The sequence below is a fragment of the Uloborus diversus genome, chromosome 2 (assembly GCF_026930045.1).
Source record: "Uloborus diversus isolate 005 chromosome 2, Udiv.v.3.1, whole genome shotgun sequence".
NCBI classification, from domain to species: domain Eukaryota; kingdom Metazoa; phylum Arthropoda; class Arachnida; order Araneae; family Uloboridae; genus Uloborus; species Uloborus diversus.
This window is the reverse complement of record NC_072732.1, coordinates 55,667,982-55,688,451: the sequence shown is the minus strand read 5'-3', so window position 1 is coordinate 55,688,451 and position 20,470 is coordinate 55,667,982. Positions and strand designations below refer to the sequence as shown.

The following is a 20,470-nucleotide window of genomic DNA, read 5'->3' as shown; positions in this document are numbered from 1 at the left end:
AAATCCAACTGTGCCAATGCCAACCATTTCTTCGGAATTTGGAAAAGGTGCCATTCTGTCTTTTTATACATATGTATATAAATCAAAGAAGTTCCTATGTGCAGAAAGGTAAAAGAAAATGTAACAATGTTAAATCGTTCTAAAGAGAACTACAGACACCTATTTTCAGGTTTCAAGAAGACCCTTTGTCATCGAAAAAAAAAAAAAAAAAAGATTGTGCTCACTTTTCTGCATGAAAACTGGGTGTTTCTTGAAACCCCAAAACACGTGTCTGCAATTCTCGGAATATTTGTGTAACTCATGGTTGTTTTATTATCTAAAATAATATACTTCAACCCTGTATAGGCGTTTTCATTTTATACACCCTAGTAATAACGGTAAAAATCGAAAACTAAATAACCAGTTTTTTTTTGGGGGGGGGGAGATTGACCTTTTTAAAAAATTCTATTCAAATAAAAAACTTAGAAACTTCATGGAAACAATTACCTATTACTGCATTCCGGAGCTTATAAAAGATATTCATTTTGAATTTTTCAAAAAAAAAAAAAAAGGTCGATTTTTAAGCTCAACTTATTTATGAAAAAAGTTAAAAATAATAAACGAGAATGCATCGAGGTTTGTGCAAATAGAAAAGTTATAGCTCTCAATTTTACGTGACTGAAAGTATATGATTAACCCCGAAACTCAATTTATTAAAAATTATTTTACTTACCTTAGCGTAGTTAATGTAGCCAGCCTACTTTATAGGTATACTTTGGGAGTGAGTAAATTTACTTCCTATAAAAAATTAATTTAAGACAGGGGGTTCTAAACCTGGAGGGGGTGGGGCGAATTTATTTCGTATTTCGAGGGAGATGTGTATGTTTCAAATTTAAAATGAAAAAGTAAAACTTTTTCATCCAGCAGTTCATCGGTGTAATAGTATTGTAATAGTTCATCATTTGTAATAGTGTATCTGTACATACGTGTGATCATTATTTTTTATTTTTCTTCCTCCATAAACTTGTCAAACGATCCAAAAAAAAAAAAAAAGACTTTTGCCGTAGCAAGGATTTGTACACAACAAGTATTCGTTACATTCAAACAAAATTCGGGTTTCTTTCATTTTTGCACAGTAATTTTCTTGAAGTTTGGGCTCATTATGTAAGAAACGAAAGGTATTTAAAACTACCAAGTAAATAAATCTCAAATTCAAAGAAAAAAAATCCCAGTGTATTTGTCATTGAAGCAAGTAAATAATTGAAAACTAATATTTTCATTTCATTTTTTATTTCTTACTCACGAAAACTGTTTTTAAAAATGTATTCAACTGCTTGGAAATAACAATGGAAAGCATAAATGAGAAAACAGACCAGGCGGAAATGCTTTGACCACAATGTGAAGAGTTCATTCAAGAGTGATAATGACAATCAGATGTTTTTCCTTGGGCGATGCGAAGTGGGGAGAAACGAGTTCTGGGGGGTTTGCTTGTCTACAGGAAACCCGCCAAGGGTTAACCTTGAAAACTCAAGTCTTCGCCAAGACAGAAGTCGAGTTACGGCGCTTTAATTTTCCTTTCATAATCAAATTCTTACAAATTAAGTATATTTAACATACAACAACTTCAACTATATGTCTCAACCACATACATTCTCTATTTTTTTCACATCATTTATGAATTTAGAACCGTTTAAACCTCCAAATTTACTAGAACTACTTCTCATCGCGGAGTAGCACATCTCGTACCTTTCCCTTCAGTGCCAACTTAGATTGGAACATACTATAGTCAAGATGGCGGTGGCCAGAGAAGCGGTGTGACTGTTTACACTTGTGTAGTGATGGAAATTTTGCAATTGTGGGATTTAATGCTCTTAATTTTGCAAGAGGAGAAGTCTAGGAATTATCGCAGCCAAGTTACTTTTAATAATAGTAATATTATTATAGGAACATGGTTTTCATTAAACACTGACGCATTGTTTAAATCGGTTAGTAATTTAAATTAAATATCTTCGGTTTCAAAATATGATGAACATATTTCGTTATAGAGTGGTACGAACATATTTTTCTTAGGCTCATTCCCCGAATATGGATGTTTTTAAATAAACATTAATTATGATGAGGGCAAATAGATACACTTTTTAACAATTTCGATCGCGAGAAATGACTCATTTCTTGGTTTACATATTGGTGTTTCTGCCTTTAAATTACATGTTTTGATAGTTTTGACATGCATGTTGCTGGATTCAATTTTGCGACGTTAAAGCAACGTTGCTCTACAGGTAGGCGTTTTCTAATAACTGAGAATATTTTTACAGTCCCCCCCCCCTTTATTTTTGCACACATAATTTTGTCTTAATTAATAGTAGGTTATGACATTTGGTCAGTAGACTTTGGTTAATAGGACCTCAAGATCCTTAGAAATTTTTCACCAATCAAATATCTTTTAATTTTACATTTCATAAAATATCAATCTTTATTTTTCGAATCAAATTGCATTCAGTTTTTTTTTCCGCAGTATGTTTACACATTGTTTTGTTGTAACCTCAGTACAAAATCAACGCGAAACACTTTCCATTTAATTAATTTAAAGAAATAAAGTTTAAAACCCACAGCACTTTTCATGTTAAGTTATAAGTTATACACTATTCTAGCAAAATTGATTTGCTGGACCACTGTTTTTTCATTAGAAGTAATGAGAAAGGGCATTGTAGTCAATTCAAAACGATCGTTTTTGAATTCCCTAGCTTTATTATTTATCTATTATTCTTCAAATTTGCATTAAATGAAAAATTTTTTTCTTATAAATATATTTCACTCTGTCTATTTGAAAATTCCCGATTGAGTAGATGGGAGTAAAGGCTATAACAGTAGCCTGAATAGCTCCCACCACTCAGAAAAGAACTTAATTTAGAGCCTGTTTATAACATAAGATAGAATTAAAAGAAAATAAATGCATAATCATACAAAGAACACATAAACACAAGCAATTTGCAATAAAGTACGTCTAATTTTATAACGGAACCCAGGTATACTATATTACAAATATGCTACTTTATCCTAAATTGACTGCAGTAAAATTGAGTATAAAATTTTTTAGCCTTTTCTTAAACAAATTTCGATTATTAATGGTTTTTAAAAAATTGGGTAAGGTGTCCACAATCTTGGTCCGTAAGAGTTAATGCCATTAAACAATGGATTTGTTTTTGCGTTAATAGGTATAATGTTTTCACGGTTTCTAGTGGGGTAATTATAGACCCAAAAATTCTGTCAACCCTTTGTTTTGCTTTTCAAAGATAATCAAGAGCGAGTCCATCGTTTATTTTTTCAAGAATATAACAATTGCTTAGGGTTTTTTTTTTAAATTATTAAACAGATTCCACCTAAATATGTGGTGCATGAAAGTTCATGCCAAAAGAGAATTCTTTGGTGTAAACGCAGATTAACAGTCACTAGTTTCAAACTAAAGCAACCGTGCTTCGAAAATCTGCATTTCTAATTTTACGAAACATAACCGTAAGGGTGAGTCATTATCAACGATTTAGGGGGGGGGGGGATAATCTTAAAACTAGACCATTGTCAAATTTTATTCGCTTACTTACCGTGAAAAGATTTTGAAATCTGATGTATAATAAATAAAAGGCAAACAAAAAGGCACTTTGCATTTTAAAGTATTCTTACGAAAGAATATTTTTAAAAGAAAAAAATAAGCCAAAAATAAAATTAATAAAATGCGTAAACACAAAAGAAAAAAAAAAGTTGGTTATGACATATCAAGAAATGTATCTGCCAATTTGTTTGGCCATGAGATAACTCCTCGGATCCCGAAACGCCGTGGAATTAAAAGTTGCGGATCCCCGTTGCTGTGGACGAAAAAACTCAATAAGTACGGGAAACCGCAAATACCGTGGGAAACGGAGATGCAAGCCTCTTTTGCCGTAGGAAAAAAGAACTCCAGTCTGACTGAAGCGATTCCTTTCCCGCGTCACGAGTAGTTCTCGGAACGCTGGAAAACGAGACAAAATACTCACTCGATAAAATGGTAGTAAGAGCAAATGGGAGGAACCGACTATTTTCTCGGTTGTTCTCGCTTTTCGTGAGTGAGTAAACGTCGTCACCAGAATGGAACGTTACTTACGTTGTAGGGCCCACACCAGAAGCGAGAATATTTTAATAGTGCCCTCCTAAAGCTATTTTTTGGTTGCGCCACTGTATGACAGTAAGAAGAGGACTGACAGTAGTCCTTTCCCCGCATCGAAAAAATGAGAAGATCAGGGCACTGTTACTCTCCCCTCAAAAAAAAAATGATAGCACATCAAAACAGTCAAGTGAGAACAATAAGCAATCGTGATTGCTCAAAAAAAAAAAAAAAAAGAAGAAGAAGAAGAAGAAAAGGAAATTACAAAAAAAAGTGGGTTGGGGGGGGGGCTAATCTAGGTTGTTTGGGCCCCCTCCAAAATAAAAACATATATACGCCACTGCCCTGCAATTAAATCTGCAGGGCCTCTCCCCGGAGGTGAGCAGTGTATACTTGCGACGTTAACAAATCTTAGTGCCAGGTTTTTTTTGTTTTTTTTTATCCAGTTTCTTGGGCCGTCGGGCCCTTTAAGGCTGTGCCCTCCCCCCCCCCCCATCGCACTGCGGGGTCTTCGGGTACGCAGATCCGGGCCTGCGTATTTGGATTCAGGGAGTTATTTTAAAAAAACGCCCATTTTATACAACATTTTACAGAAACGACTGATACAATCGATATTGATAGTGTTGTTAAAGATTTTCCGTTGATGAAAAATAGAAAATTAAAATTTTAGGTTAAGAAGAAAAAATCTTCTCAAGTATAAAAAAAAATTTATCGATCAGGTAATTTATAATCATGTTTTTTTTTTCTTCTTTTCCGTAAACGGTTTAAGAAATGCGACCAGTACACACAGTTTTAGATCATGTTTTGAATGTTTTTATATCTAGGGAAATTATTATCTCTCTTAATGACTTAATGCAATAATTTTTTTAACTATTTAGAATTTTTCGATTAGCAGTATTTTCTGTTGAAGTAAGATTATATTAAAATGTAAAACATGTTTCAGATAACAAAATCTTGATTTCGTTCTGTAAAAAAAAGCACGTCTTTTTTGTGTGGGGGGGGGCATATAGCAGGACGGATGTAACAGGGGCGGCAACTTTGATGGGGAGCAGAAACCTACGCTACGCCGCTGTTCTTATGGCCGCAATGAAAATGTAGTTCCATCGAGAATTGTTAAATATGGAATTCAACATCGGGGAAATGGTTGCTGACAACTACAAACTACGAAATTTGCATTAATTTCTAACGTTCAGTAATGATTCTTGAATTCTCCTTTCCTTCTATGTGGGTCAGAATATCAACAAGACTTTAAATATTAATTTAAAAAGAATAAAACAAAAAAGTCTTGCATACAAACAAAAATTACTAGACTTATTAGCATTTTCTACACTGCGGCGTGTGTTTGTTTTACCTTTTTCATCCGCCATTAGACGGTGGCTGCAGTGTCCCCTATAGTTTGTTGTTGTTGCGAATAGGGGTTAGTGATCCATCTCTATTTTCACTTCATGATATTTAATTTTGGTAATATGTTTACAATTTTGGCAACAGTTCCGTAACCGGAAACTTCAAACCGGAAGCCACATCTGTTTATAGAATCGTAGGATCACGATCACGAACTCAAGAAAGTTACCGAAGTGAGAACATGTCAATAAGTGAAAAGATTAAATGCTACGGTTCTTCAGTGTTTAAACACCTGATCAATTTTATTATGAATAATTTGAACATTATAGCATAGGGCGTTTTTATTCAGTAATGTAAATTATTTTATTTTCCAAGAGCAAAGGCAATTTCGCAGAAGTATCGCAATGGATAACAGAAATTCCAAAGAATTAACTACTAGTCGTTCGCAAAGAAAAATGTCTGAACAGGAATCTTTGAAAAATTTTAAAGTAGATATTAAAGAAATTCGGAAGAAATTCGAAACTTTAAACCCTGAAAGTGACAAATCTACGGTTGTCAAACGATTCTCAGCTTCTTATGTTCCTGAAGCTCCTCTGCGGAAAAATAGGGCAGAAAATTTGTCTTTGAAAGGAAATAAATTCGCTAAGACTGAGCGCGTTTCTGAAACTAAAAAAGAAATATCTATGTCATCTCATTCTAAAATTTTAAAAAATAACAGTGAACCGATTTCGGTTAAAGAGAAAACAAAACTTTTTGAATCAAATGGAAACGACACTGATGATGCTCCAAATAAAGAGCCAGTAAAAAACTTCTTTGATACTAAAACGTTAGTTTCACGAGATAGTTTTTCAAATATTAACTCAGATCACAAAGACATTGCAATTCTCCTAAGTAAAGCTGCAAAAGACGATCCACAATTCAACAAACATACTCCTCCTGCCAAACCTCCTAGAAGTTTTAATCATTCCAGTGTTAAGCAAGAGAGTTTATCTAACGTTTCAAATAGTAACAGTCCTTTTTCTAATGATATTAAGACAAAGGGGAAAGACAAAATGTCCGTCCGGAATGATGATAAATGTTTACAGTCAGTTAAAAAAACTGATTCATCTAATAAAACTCCAGTTAAAGTTTTAACTAGTACAACCCCACAATCGCAAAGAGTTTCGAAAAAAGCACAGGGAATTGTCAATTATCTCAGAAATATATCTACTACTGCAAATAACATTTGTGATAAAGTCAAGCAAAAAAATCCTAAAATATTTGTAGATTTGACGCCAACAACAACTAGTCCACCCAAAAGATATGGAACTCTGAAGAGAAGTCTCAGCGAAGAGCATATTTATGCAGAGCCAGCTTCTATTCTAAAAGTGGATACAGGTCAAAAATCCCCAGAAAATAAGGCATTGGAGCAACCACTGCATTATATGGTAAATGTTGTTTTCCCTGATTTCTTTAAAAGTTTCTTTGATATCTCTTATTTGTTCAACATATTTGTATATTGAGTAAAAAGGTAAATTTTCTGAAAATTTTAAAAACGTAGAATAGTTTTTTCTAGAAAAAATCTAAAAATTGCCTTTGTGACTAACTGAATTGTAGTTTGATAGGTATATTTCCTTATAAAACTTAAAATGTGCTGAATGTTTTTAAAAATATATAGTCTATATGATTTCTTCTAGAAATATGTACAAAACTTATACTGCAGAAGAATCTCGCTATAGCAAACCTCGGATGTAACGATCCTTCGGTTTTACCGAATCTTTGAAACAGACCTAGATAAAATTTAAAACTGTGAACTCAAATGTGTGCTTAAAACTTTTCTGCCAAAAAATGTGGTATTCCTGAGTCTTATGTCATGGCCAGGAGAGAAAACTCAAGTTGAAAGTGAGTCGAGTACTACTATGCAGCCAGAATATTTTTTATAGAGACGTACCGAGTACTCGGTAACTACTCGGTACTCGGCCTGCTCGGCCAATTTGCCGAGTACTCGGTACTCGGCCAAATTCTGAGCAGATACTCGGCCAATACCGAGTAATTGCAAAAAAATGAATATTGTCCAAGGCAGATATTAAAATTTAAAGAAAAAAGAGCAAGCATTATATTCTGCAATTATTTACAATTAAAATTTATAAGTCAATTTTTAAATTTTGAGAATAATGAAGTTTGTAATGCTTCAATGCACTAAATCTTTATTTTAATGTCCCCAAAGTTGATAAAACTTATTTATGTAAAATTATGCAAAAAAAAGTATAGAAAATATGGAATTTTTATATTAAAAATGGATTTTTGTTACAAACAAAAATTAGTTATAAAAAATTATGAAAATACCTTTGCTTAAAAAATAAAAGGAAATTAAATAACGTTAAAAGCACAGTGCAGGAACACTGCAGACGCGTGTTTTGGCATTACAAGGAATTCCCTTTTCAATGCACAACATGGGAGCTCGTGGATTTAAAGGCATCCGACAAAAGTCAGATTTTTTTTGTCGAATGTCTTTACATTCTTGAGCTCACATGTTATGCGCTGAAAAAGACGATCCTTGTAACGGGGGGGGGGGGGGGGGGGGGGGGGGCAGAAACACATGTCTGCAGTGTTCCTGCACATTTGTTGTATTAAAATTATTTATGTTTGGCGGACTAAAACTATAATTGATTGGTATAAATTAGTTTTAATTCCAACTTGATTAATCATACGTTTTATTTATTTATTTTTAATTTTAAAAATATTTTTTTGTAAAATTTTTGACACAAACAAAATTGTTTATATAATGCATAAATTGAATTTCAGCAGGAATTAAGTTTTAAAAACTATTATATGGACAAGGAGGTCTATACTGCTATTCCAATAAGTTCAAAATTCATCACATGTGTGTCGGTGGTTCTTCATAAAACATAATTGGTACTTGGTAACTCGGCCGAGTAGTGAAAGGCCGAGTACTCGGTAACTCGGTACTCGGCCGAGTAGTAAAAGGCCGAGTACTCGGTACTCGGCTACTCGGCCAAAGTGCTACTCGGTACGTCTCTAATTTTTTAAATTATATTTACTGCTTTTATAACACTACTAATTGGGTTACCTCAAAATTGGAGATCGACATTTGTTGCTCATCAAAAAAAAAAAAAAAAGTTCCAGAAATTTGTTTTAAAAACTCAAAATTTTTTGCACACAAACTTTGGAAATTTTCTGTGAATGGCATTCACGTGTTCGTCTATATTATCTTGGTCTGCATTTAAATGGTCCCAACTAAAGCCCTATTTTCAAATGCTTGCAATGGTCACCAAACTCTATAGAATCAGCTTATAGCAATCCAAAAAATTCTAAAATTTCAAGCTTTTAATTAGCACTTATCCCAGTTACATTCTTTAATAATTTTTCCATTAGTAAACACAATCTTTTGCAACAGTTACCCTCTTTTCACAAAAATATTCTGCTCCAACCCACGCCTATTGCTTTTCTGATAATGTCAAATTCACCTAAATCCTGACAAAATTAGGTAAGCAAAATGCTGCTTTCAATTTTTTTTTTTCATAGGGAATCAAGTTAAATTTATTCTGAAATTGGAAAGCAGCTGAAGCCTATTCTTAATTTGCAAAGAATTTTGCCTTTCTAAATTTACTGTAACTAATACCTGGCCGTATTGTAATTCTAAGCCGTCCCCTCCCCCTCCTTCTTTGCATTTTAAACAAACAAAAATGGTTGAAATGTGTTTCAGAATGGGGAAGTATTTCCCATTTTCACTATTGGACATTGTTAACAGACTTACAAAATACAAATATTCACCAATGCCAATTTTTTTAAACCAATGATTGATTTTTCATGATTTTTTGAAAATCCCAGTTGGGAGAAAAGAGGTTTGGCCAGGAACTTGAGCAGTTAACGTCAAAACACTATGTTCAACACTCTACTCTAGATTTTTCTTTGCCACCATACCAGCAGTTGAATCACACTCTTTTCCTCCTTTATATCAATCAGTTAATCCCCTGTAATTCCCCATGGAGCCCGACTTTATGGAAGGTCAATCTAAGAACCTGCAACAGGTGATTGTCATGATGATATTTAATCTTTCTGGGAAGACAAGTGATTTAATGTCCGGAAACGTGCAGAGTTAAACTACAAAAGGCGATTTCTCTTCCGTTTCTCCTTGTCGGCTACGGCGCGAGCGAAATGCAGTGCTAGTGACAATCGCCATCTCTTGAACTTGATTCTCTGATGGTTTTGAACCTCTTATCATGCCATAACGAGCAGGTTTCAAAAGCATTTTACACTTATTTTTCTGATGCTAAGTGTTCGTTGTCAAACCGTCTAAGGTGTAGTAGGTAGAGCACTTGATTTTAATGGCAAATTGCTAAAAAAAATTTCACAGGGAAGAATTTCTGACCCCGGACTGTCAAAGGGTTAAACATTATTTTTTTTAAATATGGCTTACCATATTGTAAAAAAATTTATGTACATCGTACAGTCGAACCTCCCAATAGCGGACACCCTCAGGACCAAAGTTGATGTCCGTTAACGGGGAGTGTCCACTATTGGGGAGTCTGAGTTTACAATGACTTTTTAATTTTTTGTTTTAAACATACAGTGTTTAATTCTAAATTATATTAATGAGTAGTGCTTACCTAAGTTTACTTACCCAGTGAGTAAATAATCCACAGAATCTTTCGAGAAAATAAAATAGGAAGGCATTTTTTATGTTCTATTTCATTTATTTGAAAAAAAAATGTTATAAAACTGTTTGCTTTGCATGTTTAGAAGTATCGGTTTTTTTTCTCCAAATAAATTTTTAATTTGTTGGTTTGTACCAATATTTCATAATCGTCTGCCTTCATAGAAAAATTCTCAAACCCATGAGTGTAATCCAGGGCATCTTTGTTATTGGCTTCTGTATAGCTAAATATCCTCACTGTTTTGACACAATCTTTTTTCTTCAGTTTTCCCTCCTGCTCCTTTGTTTAGTTCCAGAAGACTGGTGATGTCAAAGTTTACATCTTCAGTAACCAAATTACTGTCAGCGCACAAGAACTCTTTAATTTATATGGAAGAATCGAACGGCTTGATTAAAGTGGCTAGTTCATTTTCATTATGCTTCTTGAATCATTAGAAAGAAGCATCTCTTGGGTTTTCCAGAAACCAGATTTTTTAAAACAGTTCTAGACACAACTAACACTTCTAACACTTGCAACTGCATCTACAATACCCGCAGAAGTGTCAAATACTGCGATTGATTTTTTCAGCTCTTGAATATCATTGCTATCGGTCATCTATTATAAATAAAACAGAGACTATATATACGTGTGTGTATGTTCCCTATACAAATCCACAGTTTACGTTGGCTCTGGACCAAATTTGGCAGGATGGTACTTGGAGCCCCTGAGAAAAACGTAAGGGGGTTTCCAAACTCCAAAAAAGAACCGAACCTTTCGAATTTTATTTTTAAGGGCCGAAAATGGCATTAAATGGCTCTTTCTACCCAAAATAATTATCCGATTTCTTTAATTCAGGTCCCATTTGAAAGCTCGCAAAAAATACGCATAGAATTTTTTCAGTTTCCTCAAATTCCAAAAAAAAAAAAAAAAGGCTGTAAAATCAATGGGAAAAAGATAAAAAGCACTTTTAAGCCTAATAGAACTCTATTTTCATATTGAAAAATTATCGTTTGCGCAATCTCATTTTAAATTAACTTTCTGAAGGTTGGCATTTTTTTCTCGGCTGTAACTAAATAAAATTTTGTTTTTGTTTTGAGGAATAATTTCCCCTTTTGATTATTACTTGGCAATTTATCTTTGTTCTTTTTTTAAAAGATTTTAGTTGCATTTATGGATTGTTGCGCTTTATTTATTCGGGAATTTTTGATTTATTGTTTGTCTTTTTCTTTTGATTTATTGTTTGTCTATTGATTTTATTTGTCTTTCTTTGAGAAGGATTATTTTGACTGGAAATTTGACAGTTTTTTTAAAATCTAATTGAAGCCTGATTGTTTAACATGCGTCACTTGACATAACTTTCATTTTTGAGGTAGACTGTGCAAGGCCAGACAATGAAGCTAGTTTATAATAAAATGCTTCTCGACAAAAACTTTCGATAGGAGCATTTAAATGTGCAAATTCCCTGATCTAGGGGTTGGAAAGCAGATGCCGTGTTAGGTGGAAAAAATATGATTTTGACATTTTCTGTTTTTAAACTGTTAGGATGCGATTTTACATTATCCATAAAGCAAAGAATTTTTCAGTTGCTTTTTCATCCATCATGAGCCATTTAGCCATAACTGTAGTTGTCATCCAAGCATATTTATTTGCGCTCCATTCAATTTATAACTGATGAGAGTACTGATAAGAAGTTAGCATTCCTCTTATCTGTACTGGTTAGCCCTTGAACATTGTAAAGATGTAGAACAAACGCTTGCCACAAAAGCAATACAGAGCAAAATCTTACCAGACACAAAAAAAAACCTCTGCTTTTTTATTGTCTGTTAACTGGAGTGTCCGTTAACGAGGAGTGAAATACATTACGTACCTATCTCGTGGGTCTAGTGATTCAGAAACTGTCTGCTAACAGAGAGTTTCTGCTATCTGGGAGTGTTCTTTACAGGAGTTTGACTATATATGTTAATTACCATGATAAATTAAAATTGAAAATTCAAATACTTCCCTATTGGTTTCTTGGAGAGACAAAAATTTCTGTAAACTGAGGATTGGTAATTTTGTGAATTAAACACTTATTTATTCTTTAAGTTTCCTGATTTTCTAAAAATAAATAAATAAAAAGTGTGCAATCATTAGTACAGGGTGTGGCAAAAAAAATGGCAACTTTGTTTTATGGTATAATTTTATGAAACAAAGAAATTTTAACAAATTTAACAGTTAATAACAATAACATGGACCTTAGGTCATAATATATTCAGCCTGTTTCGAAGTGGCCTCCTCCAGCTGCGATACACAGGTCCAGATGTGATTTGGAATTTTCTGTGATGGGCAGCAGGTCCTCTGGCGATATTCAAACCCATTCCAGATGCAACGATTGCTTCAGCTTCTCCAAACTTTCCTGGAGCTTAGCACAAGCCCTGGCCTCCAAAATGGACCACACTCTGTAGTCCATTGGATTGAGGTCCGGTGAGTAGGGCGACCATTCCGCCGACTAGATGAAGTCGGGAAAATGGGTCTTGCGTCATTTTGCCGGGTGAATTATCACCGAGTCCAGTTGAAACGTCCAATTTGCATCAATGAAGTGCTGTTGAGCCCAGAGAAGTACAACAGCCTCGAGAATGTTGTGGCGGTAGACTTCTTGGTGGATTTTCACCCCTGGATCCACAAAAACAAGTTGGGTCTTACCGCTGGTGCAGATTCTGCCATAAACTATCACCGATCATCATTTTGACAGTTTCTGATGGCGGCTGAGGTGCTTGGAGTCTCTGCAGGCCAGATCCAATCGTTTTGGTGGTTGTGCACTTGCTCGACGGTGAACAGCTTCTCGTCCATGAAGAGGTTGAGCAGAGGCTCGATACTTGAGTTGGCGGCATCTCTTTGCAGCCATACTCATTTGTTGTCGTCGGTAAAGCGCTGAACTTTCTGGAGCTTGTAAGCCTTGAGGTTCAGCTCCTCTTTGACCGTTCGACGGGCTGATCGATCGCTGATGCCGATCTCATGAGCGATTTTTCTCATGCAGAGCCTCTGATTTCGCTGCACACGCATCTTGATCTTATGGTTGACGGTCCGCTTTCTGCCACTTTCTGGACGGCGGCCATGGTGGGAAAGCTCCTTGTAATGTTTGATCTTTTCAGACACAATGTCCTTTCGAGCACTGAGCAAACGAACAATCTCACATTAATGTTTTCCTTGCCGAAACAGTTCCAAAATTGCAACACATTTGTTTGACATTCAGCAAAAAATAAAAACTTAATTAATCAATAGAAACGTGACAAATGACTGGCACATAAAAATACACTGAATTAATAGAAAAAGAATCATGTGACTGCACTCAAACATGTTTGCATAAAAACTCATATAAAAAGGCTGCCATTTTTTACTGCACCCTGCACATCATGTTGTAAGTATGCAAATGTTTGGGAGGAAAAACTTATATATTTGCCTTTGTAAAGTATGATATCAAAATCAAAATAGTGCTTAAAACTCTATTGTATGAATATTAAAATTTGTCTTTTCTTGTTTTAGTGTACTCCTATTATTAAAGCTTATCCAAACGAAGAAAAAACTGCTAAAAACAAGCTCAGCAGTCTTTCTGTAAGTTTTATGGAGGTGTTATTATAACAGAAATATTTATTCATACTGATAAATAGGTAACATATTGAGACTAAATTTTAAAATGATTAATATTACACTTCACACTAATGATGCAACGAAATTCAGCCACCGAAAGATTCAGTATTCAGCTGCCAAATAGTTAGCTTGTTTTTCTGTAAAAGAAAAATGTAGCTTGCATTTAAAAAGAAGTTTTTGTGGTTAATTATTCAATATCCATTATTAAAGATTTAAAAATATGATTTAGAGCAGTAGCATGACAAGAGATTGGCTGGAGTGGCTGTCGCTAGGGTGTGGCATTGTGACTGATTTTAAAAAAAAGGAATTTTTTTTTAAATTGATCATATGTGTAGAAAAATGTTTTTATAAGTAAAAATAAAAATAAGTCTCGCAAGAAAAAGAGCTAGAGGAAAAAATAAAACAATCCTTTATTCTCAAAAAAGGGGGGAGGGGTGCGGTTTACCCGGGGGTGTGACATTCCAGGGTTGGGTTTTTTGCTGGCAAAAAGGTATTTTTGCCGGGACAGTGGAAAAAACCATGGCAAAAATGGAAAAAACCGGGAAAAATGGAAAAAAACGGCTAAAACCTAATTGCAAATAAATTAGCATTATAGTGTTAATCAAAAAATAGTGACAATATAATATAAATAATGCACTTTAATATTTTAGTTATGTCTCTCCATGTTACTTCTAATTTATAAGGTGAAAAATAAATTAAAAACAAATGTTGGATTGTAAAACTTAAGATTTTAAATGTTTGCTAAAACAATTTTTTCAGAATGAGCCAACTTTTATTTCTTTTATTTTATAGTTGCATCTTGATTAAGTATACTTTATATAGATATTTAGTATTCTGTAAAAAATGCTATAATAAACAAGCTAATTACATTTTCATTGTAAGTTAATTATTTGTCTTAGATGTTACTAACTGAAATTTTATGTTAATGTTTAAAATTTTAAAAGTAAAAATGCTCCATAACTTTAAAAGTAAGTTAAACCTTAATTTTTTTTTAACTATAAAAATAATTGAATTAAAATTTTATCAAAATCTCTTCCTGCTTTTACCTTTATATAAAATGGAAAAAAAACTGTCCGTAAGTTGTTAACACAAAATCTATTTTTGCCACTTTGGCAAAAACTGGCAAAAGCCTATTTTTGCCGGGCGGTAAAAACCGTGGTTTTTTCCGCTACCGGCAAAAACTTGCCAACCCTGTGACATTCTATTCCGATTCATTGAGTTAGCTAAAGACTTATACACACAATTTGTACACCAGGAAGCATTGTATGCTGGATGATTCCATTTTTTTTTTCCGGGAAGGGGGCGACATTTTATCGTGTATAGTTTGAAGTGTATAGTTTTTCTTAGGCTAAGTATTTATTCTCATTATGATCACAATAATACAAAGTCTTATTTGAACAAAATATTGGGATGCCTTAATTAGCGAGTATATAGTACTTTTATTTTGCCTATATATGTAAACAGTTGTGTGTTTTAGTTAATAGCAGATGAGCAATGTTTTTTGTATTTTCTTTGCTTTCCTAATTATAATATAATTTTTTAAATGCTTTGATTTTTATTTAAAAAAAATTAAGGTTTCTTTCTTTCTTTTAGTAAGTGTGTAAATTATGTTTATTGTACATTTTCCTAATGGTTTGAAACAAATTCTATTAAAAGTTGAAGCTGTTCAAAAAAATAATATTAAATACATTGCTAAACTAAACTGAAAAATGTTTATTCTCATTTGGTTCAAGAACGTACATTATTCATATTTATTAACGAATTGCAAATATTAGAGAAGTACCGAGTAGCACTTTGGCCGAGTACCGAGTACTCGGCCTTTCACTACTCGGGCGAGTAACAAGTTACCAAGTACCAATTATGTCTTAAGAAGAACCACCGACACACATTTTTGAACTCATTGGAATGGTAGTATAGATCTCCATGTTCATAAATAATAGTTTTTAAAACAAAATTCCAGCTGAAATTTGATTATGCATTATTTAAAAAATTTTGTTTGCAACAAAAATTTTACAAAAAAGTTGTTTTTAAAATAAAAATTAAACAAATAAATAAAGGGTCTAAATAATCAAGTTAAAACTAAAACAAATTATATCAATCTATTATAGTTCTAGATCTCCAAACATAAATAATTTTTAAAAATAAATAAAACAACCTCAAAATTACAAATGTGCAGGAACACTGCAGACACATGTTTTTGCGTCACAAGGAACATCTTTTTCAGTGCATAAAATTTATGCTAATGAATGTAAAGCCATCTGACAAATACGACTTTTGACGGATGTCTTTAAATACATAAGCTCACATTTTGTTCATTAAAAAAGGCATTCCTTGTAATGCCAAAACCCGTGTCTGCAGTGTTCTTGCACATTTGTGCTTTCAACGTTTTTTTATTTGCTTTTATTTTTTAAGCAGAGGTATTTTTATAATTCTTATAAGTAATTTTTGTTTGCAGCAAAAATCCATTTAATAATATAAAATTTTCATATTTTCTATACTTACCATTTTTGCCCCATTTTTAATAAATAAATTTTATTAACATTGAGGACATTAAAATGAAGATTTACTCCATTGAAGCATAACAAACTTCATTATTCTAAAAATTTAAATTTGACTAATAAATTTGATCTGTAAATGATTGCAGTATATAATATGCTTCCAATTTTTTATTAATTGTAAAATCTATCTTGAACAATATTCAGGTTTTTTTTAAACTACTCGGTATTGGCCGAGATCTGATCAAAATTTGACCGAGTAGTTACCGTGTACTCCATACGTCTCTAGCAAATATTATTGTTTTTATTGAATTCATATGTGAAATGGTGGGGGGAGAACTAAAATTTTTGGAAAGGGGAGAATTCTGAATATGCCGAATGAAATCCCAATTTTATCAAATGATAAAATTTGAGTATGTACACATATACATACATAACATTTAGTACGAAGGAAAATTAGGAATCATTGAAAACAATTTAAAAATAGAAAATCAGAACATTAATTTTGCAATATTGTCTCCCAATTTGTCAAATCAATTAGTCAAATGTTCCCCCCAAAAAAATTTTCGGGACGACGCTGGGGGGTAGGTGCACTTTCTTTAGTTCGCCAGGGGCGCCACACCCCCTAGGTACACTACTGATTTAGAGCATACCTATTTTTAAAAAATTGAAAGCATTAGTTTAACTTTAATTATATTTTGCTGAAAAAGTACCAAAAAGGACATATTTTCTTAGTAATAATTTTAAAGCGCCAAAAGTCTATATTTAAGCTTTAAAATAACTTTTTTTTTAGTTAGAGGCACAAGTTTATAAAGCTTCTCAAATAAAATACGAATTCCATTTAAAATAAACCAAAACAGTTCATCATAGAATTGCATCATATAGAGAAAACTCCCGATTATCGGTGGTCAGATTATCTGCGGGTCCTTTCACTTTTTTTTTTGAAACTTATGATTGTGTTATTGTTTGCTTTTAGATTTTACAGACTTTTTTATATTCAATGTTAGCAGATGCAATGTAGCAATGTTTTTAGTTATAATATAAATTAATGTGTGTGTCATTAATATTTTTTATCTATTGCATACACAAAGTATTATTTTTTTTATGCACTGTAACCGCAGATTATCCCCGAATCCACCCTATTTCATGGATAATCGGGAGTTTACTGTAAATTACTACTTGCGGGCAAAACACAAATCATTTTTTTTTTTTTTTTTTATTTCCAAATAATATGGGAAAACATGGAAAAGGAAGGAAATTCAAACCAAGAATCGCTGTTTTAATAATTTGGTGCTTATTTTATTGATGCAAAGTTTGTGTTCCAGAAACCGATTTCTAAATATTTGGGTCCAAATTTAATATTGAGACTAATCATATATTTCTTTTATTAGAAGAAAACAAAACGAGCCACATACATCAGCTTCGTGGGCCCCAGGTTGTAGGTTGGGCACCACTGGTTAGCAGTAACAAACCAAATTTTTTCATGAAAAATTTAATTTGTGAAGTTTTTCCAACAGAAAAAATATAATTATATTGAGATAAATCGAAACTATTGGCATAGATACTATGAAAGGCGCTCTTGAATAAAATTTGGAGAAGCAATTTTTATCAATTCAAGACTTGATTGCTTTGCAGCTTTGATACTGTATTCAAATTGTTCTTCTTCAACAAAATTCAAGTAAAAGACCCAGCAGTAAAATAAAAATTGGTAACCCTGGTAAAAATACAAACATGAAACTAGAAGGAAAGTCTGAACAACTGCACTGCTTTGCTTAAAAATATGGTTTCCATCATCATGTACGTTTGAGTGTAAAAGAATATGTTGAGCAATTACTTTTCTTAATTATATCAGTGATGGTGTATGAGAAAAACTGAATTTTTTTTTTTTTTTTTTTTTTTTTGTTCTATATTGTATTGAACTGTAATTTTGGAGTAAATGCAATATTGCGAGAAGGAAAATCTGTTTCACACACATCAAGAGAGATCTATGTAGTTTTGTCTGTTGAAGTTAAGATTGTATAATGCAGTGTAATTAAATTTGGAGCAACACCTTCTAAAAATGCAAAATTAATTTATAAAAATATGGTGAACTAGTTTTAATTAAGGATTTTGATTTAAAAAAATCAATTGATTTAAATCAATGATTTCTTTTAAAAAATCAATTGATTTAAATCAACAAACCCTGTAAACCCACTAATATAAAGATTTACCATTAGAATTGTATATAATTAATTCTGTTTTAGCAACTTTTCAATTAATGTTAATTACTATTTTTTTAAATTTCAGATGAGAAACATGATTTATGAATCATTTTCGTCGCTTCGAGTGCAAGCAAAAGACAGCCAGGATTCATCAACCGAAAATGGCCCAGGTAACATGCTGTTTCCTTTTCATATGTGCCTAAATTTGTGCTTCGTTAATGACTGAGATGCATCAACCAGATTTACTAATTTTTAACTTTTTGAACTAAATAAGGCATCTTCAAATTCATTGATCTGAGAGGTATTACATGTAGGCAGTGCGGTAACTACAGTTTTTGCCGCCCAGTGCGTTTCCAAAATTTGCCACCCTTTTGTTGAAAAATAGCACAATCAGAAATACTTCACAGTTAGGTACTTGGAGTTTAAATTTCAAAAATTATTAGAGGATGACCCTCGAACCTTTTCCTCCCTTACCATCACTATAGATCTTCTAGAACTCTTTTTCAAACTACAATCTTGAAAATTTTGAAAAAGTTTTGAGTTTGGAAAAAAAATTGAAGCAAGATAGATGTGTGTTAAGGGAGGGGGCGGCATTTTGAAGTTTTGCCCCACCTCAGGAAAATTCCTAGATCCGGCACTGTCTGTGGAACTTGATTGTTGGTTATCTTTTGCAATGGAATTGAAAGTGTATTCTACAGTAGTTGTTGCTGTTGGGGAAAGGAGGGATGTTGTAGTTTCCTCACAAATTGTTTGATAGACAAAAGGGGTCCCTAAAATGCAGAACGAGAACCCCAAACTACAAGTACTCAGTATTTTCTTGTACTGTTCTCATAAATAATGTGAAACATTTGTATTTTTAACTTAATAAATGTGAAACTGCATTGAACTGAATAGTTTTAAATGAATTAAAACACATTGTAATATCATTTCAATTCTGTTAACCAGTTAATTCTATTAACTTTTTTTTTTAATTTAGTTAATGAACACAGTTACTTTTTGAGAAAAAAATTTGTTAGACTAATTTTATCTTACAAATATATATATATATATATATATATATATATATATATATATATATATATATATATATATATATATTTAAATTGTTTGTTTTCCCTAGAAATTATTATTGAGTTTGGTGCAGTCTTTGTTGATGTATATTTAACTATTGTTTCACATAAATGTTGGTTTTATAGATGGGAGTGATTCAGAAATATCAATGAAGGCTATTCAGGACAGAATAATTTATGTTAAATCTGTTAGAAAGCAGGTATGCAAAGGTTTTGTTATTGATAACTTCTTCTTGTCTCGATAAAAATAGTTCAAAACTAAAATTGAAAGTCATAATTTTTGTTTCAAAGAGCATAATTTTTTATTCAAATTATCCAAATATGTTTCAGATTTCTGCTTCTAGTATGTGCCTTTCCCCGAAGCTGTTTGAAGCTTTGTTCATCATAAATATATCTGAAAACCAGCCTGAAATCACTTCATCTTTCCCATCAAAAGTAAATTTTGTCTATTGTTTTGTTGATTTGCATATAGAGGTAAGGTACCAAAACCAACATGCCATTTAGGTTTTGGGTTCTGATCCTGAATCCACAGTCTTAAATCACAAAGTTATGCTCATATGTAATTGTGTTATTTCAATTTTGTCGAACGTGTTGTATCTGTTTATTAAATTTCTATTTTTTTTATTTATTTTTTTTTTTTTTTTAGCTTTTTGCAAATGGAGGCTGTGGGAAATGAGATTTTAAAAACTCTGAGTTTCTATTGATGTATTGACATACCAAAAAAAAAAAAATTATCTAATGATTCGGTCAGACACCGAAACCATATCTTTACTATCTGATAAATACATAAAATTGTTCATCAAGAATCATTTCTATATTTAAAGTTACATTTATACAAATACAAATGTGATGACCAGCGACAGGCTCTGGGCCCAGCTAGGCAGTTCCTAGATAGTTTATTAGTCCCCAATGAAGATCAATGGCCCTCTTAAAGCTATCTACCCCTTATTCAGTATAGCCTCTTTGGACAAGCTGTTCCAAGTGT

The 20,470-nt window shown here is 32.7% G+C and overlaps 1 protein-coding gene across 1 annotated transcript in view; it reads left to right on the top strand.

The window, feature by feature from the left end:
* The first annotated feature begins 5,859 nt into the window (after nucleotides 1–5,859).
* Nucleotides 5,860–20,470, top strand: part of LOC129216324 (DENN domain-containing protein 2A-like) — a 37,660-nt gene continuing 23,049 nt past the window's right edge. Inside the window, exons 1-5 of the mRNA XM_054850535.1 lie at nucleotides 5,860–6,882; nucleotides 13,615–13,683; nucleotides 18,501–18,585; nucleotides 19,612–19,685; nucleotides 19,816–19,920. Coding sequence (XP_054706510.1) covers nucleotides 5,860–6,882; nucleotides 13,615–13,683; nucleotides 18,501–18,585; nucleotides 19,612–19,685; nucleotides 19,816–19,920 — 1,356 coding nt within the window. The remainder of the gene's footprint in view (nucleotides 6,883–13,614; nucleotides 13,684–18,500; nucleotides 18,586–19,611; nucleotides 19,686–19,815; nucleotides 19,921–20,470) is intronic.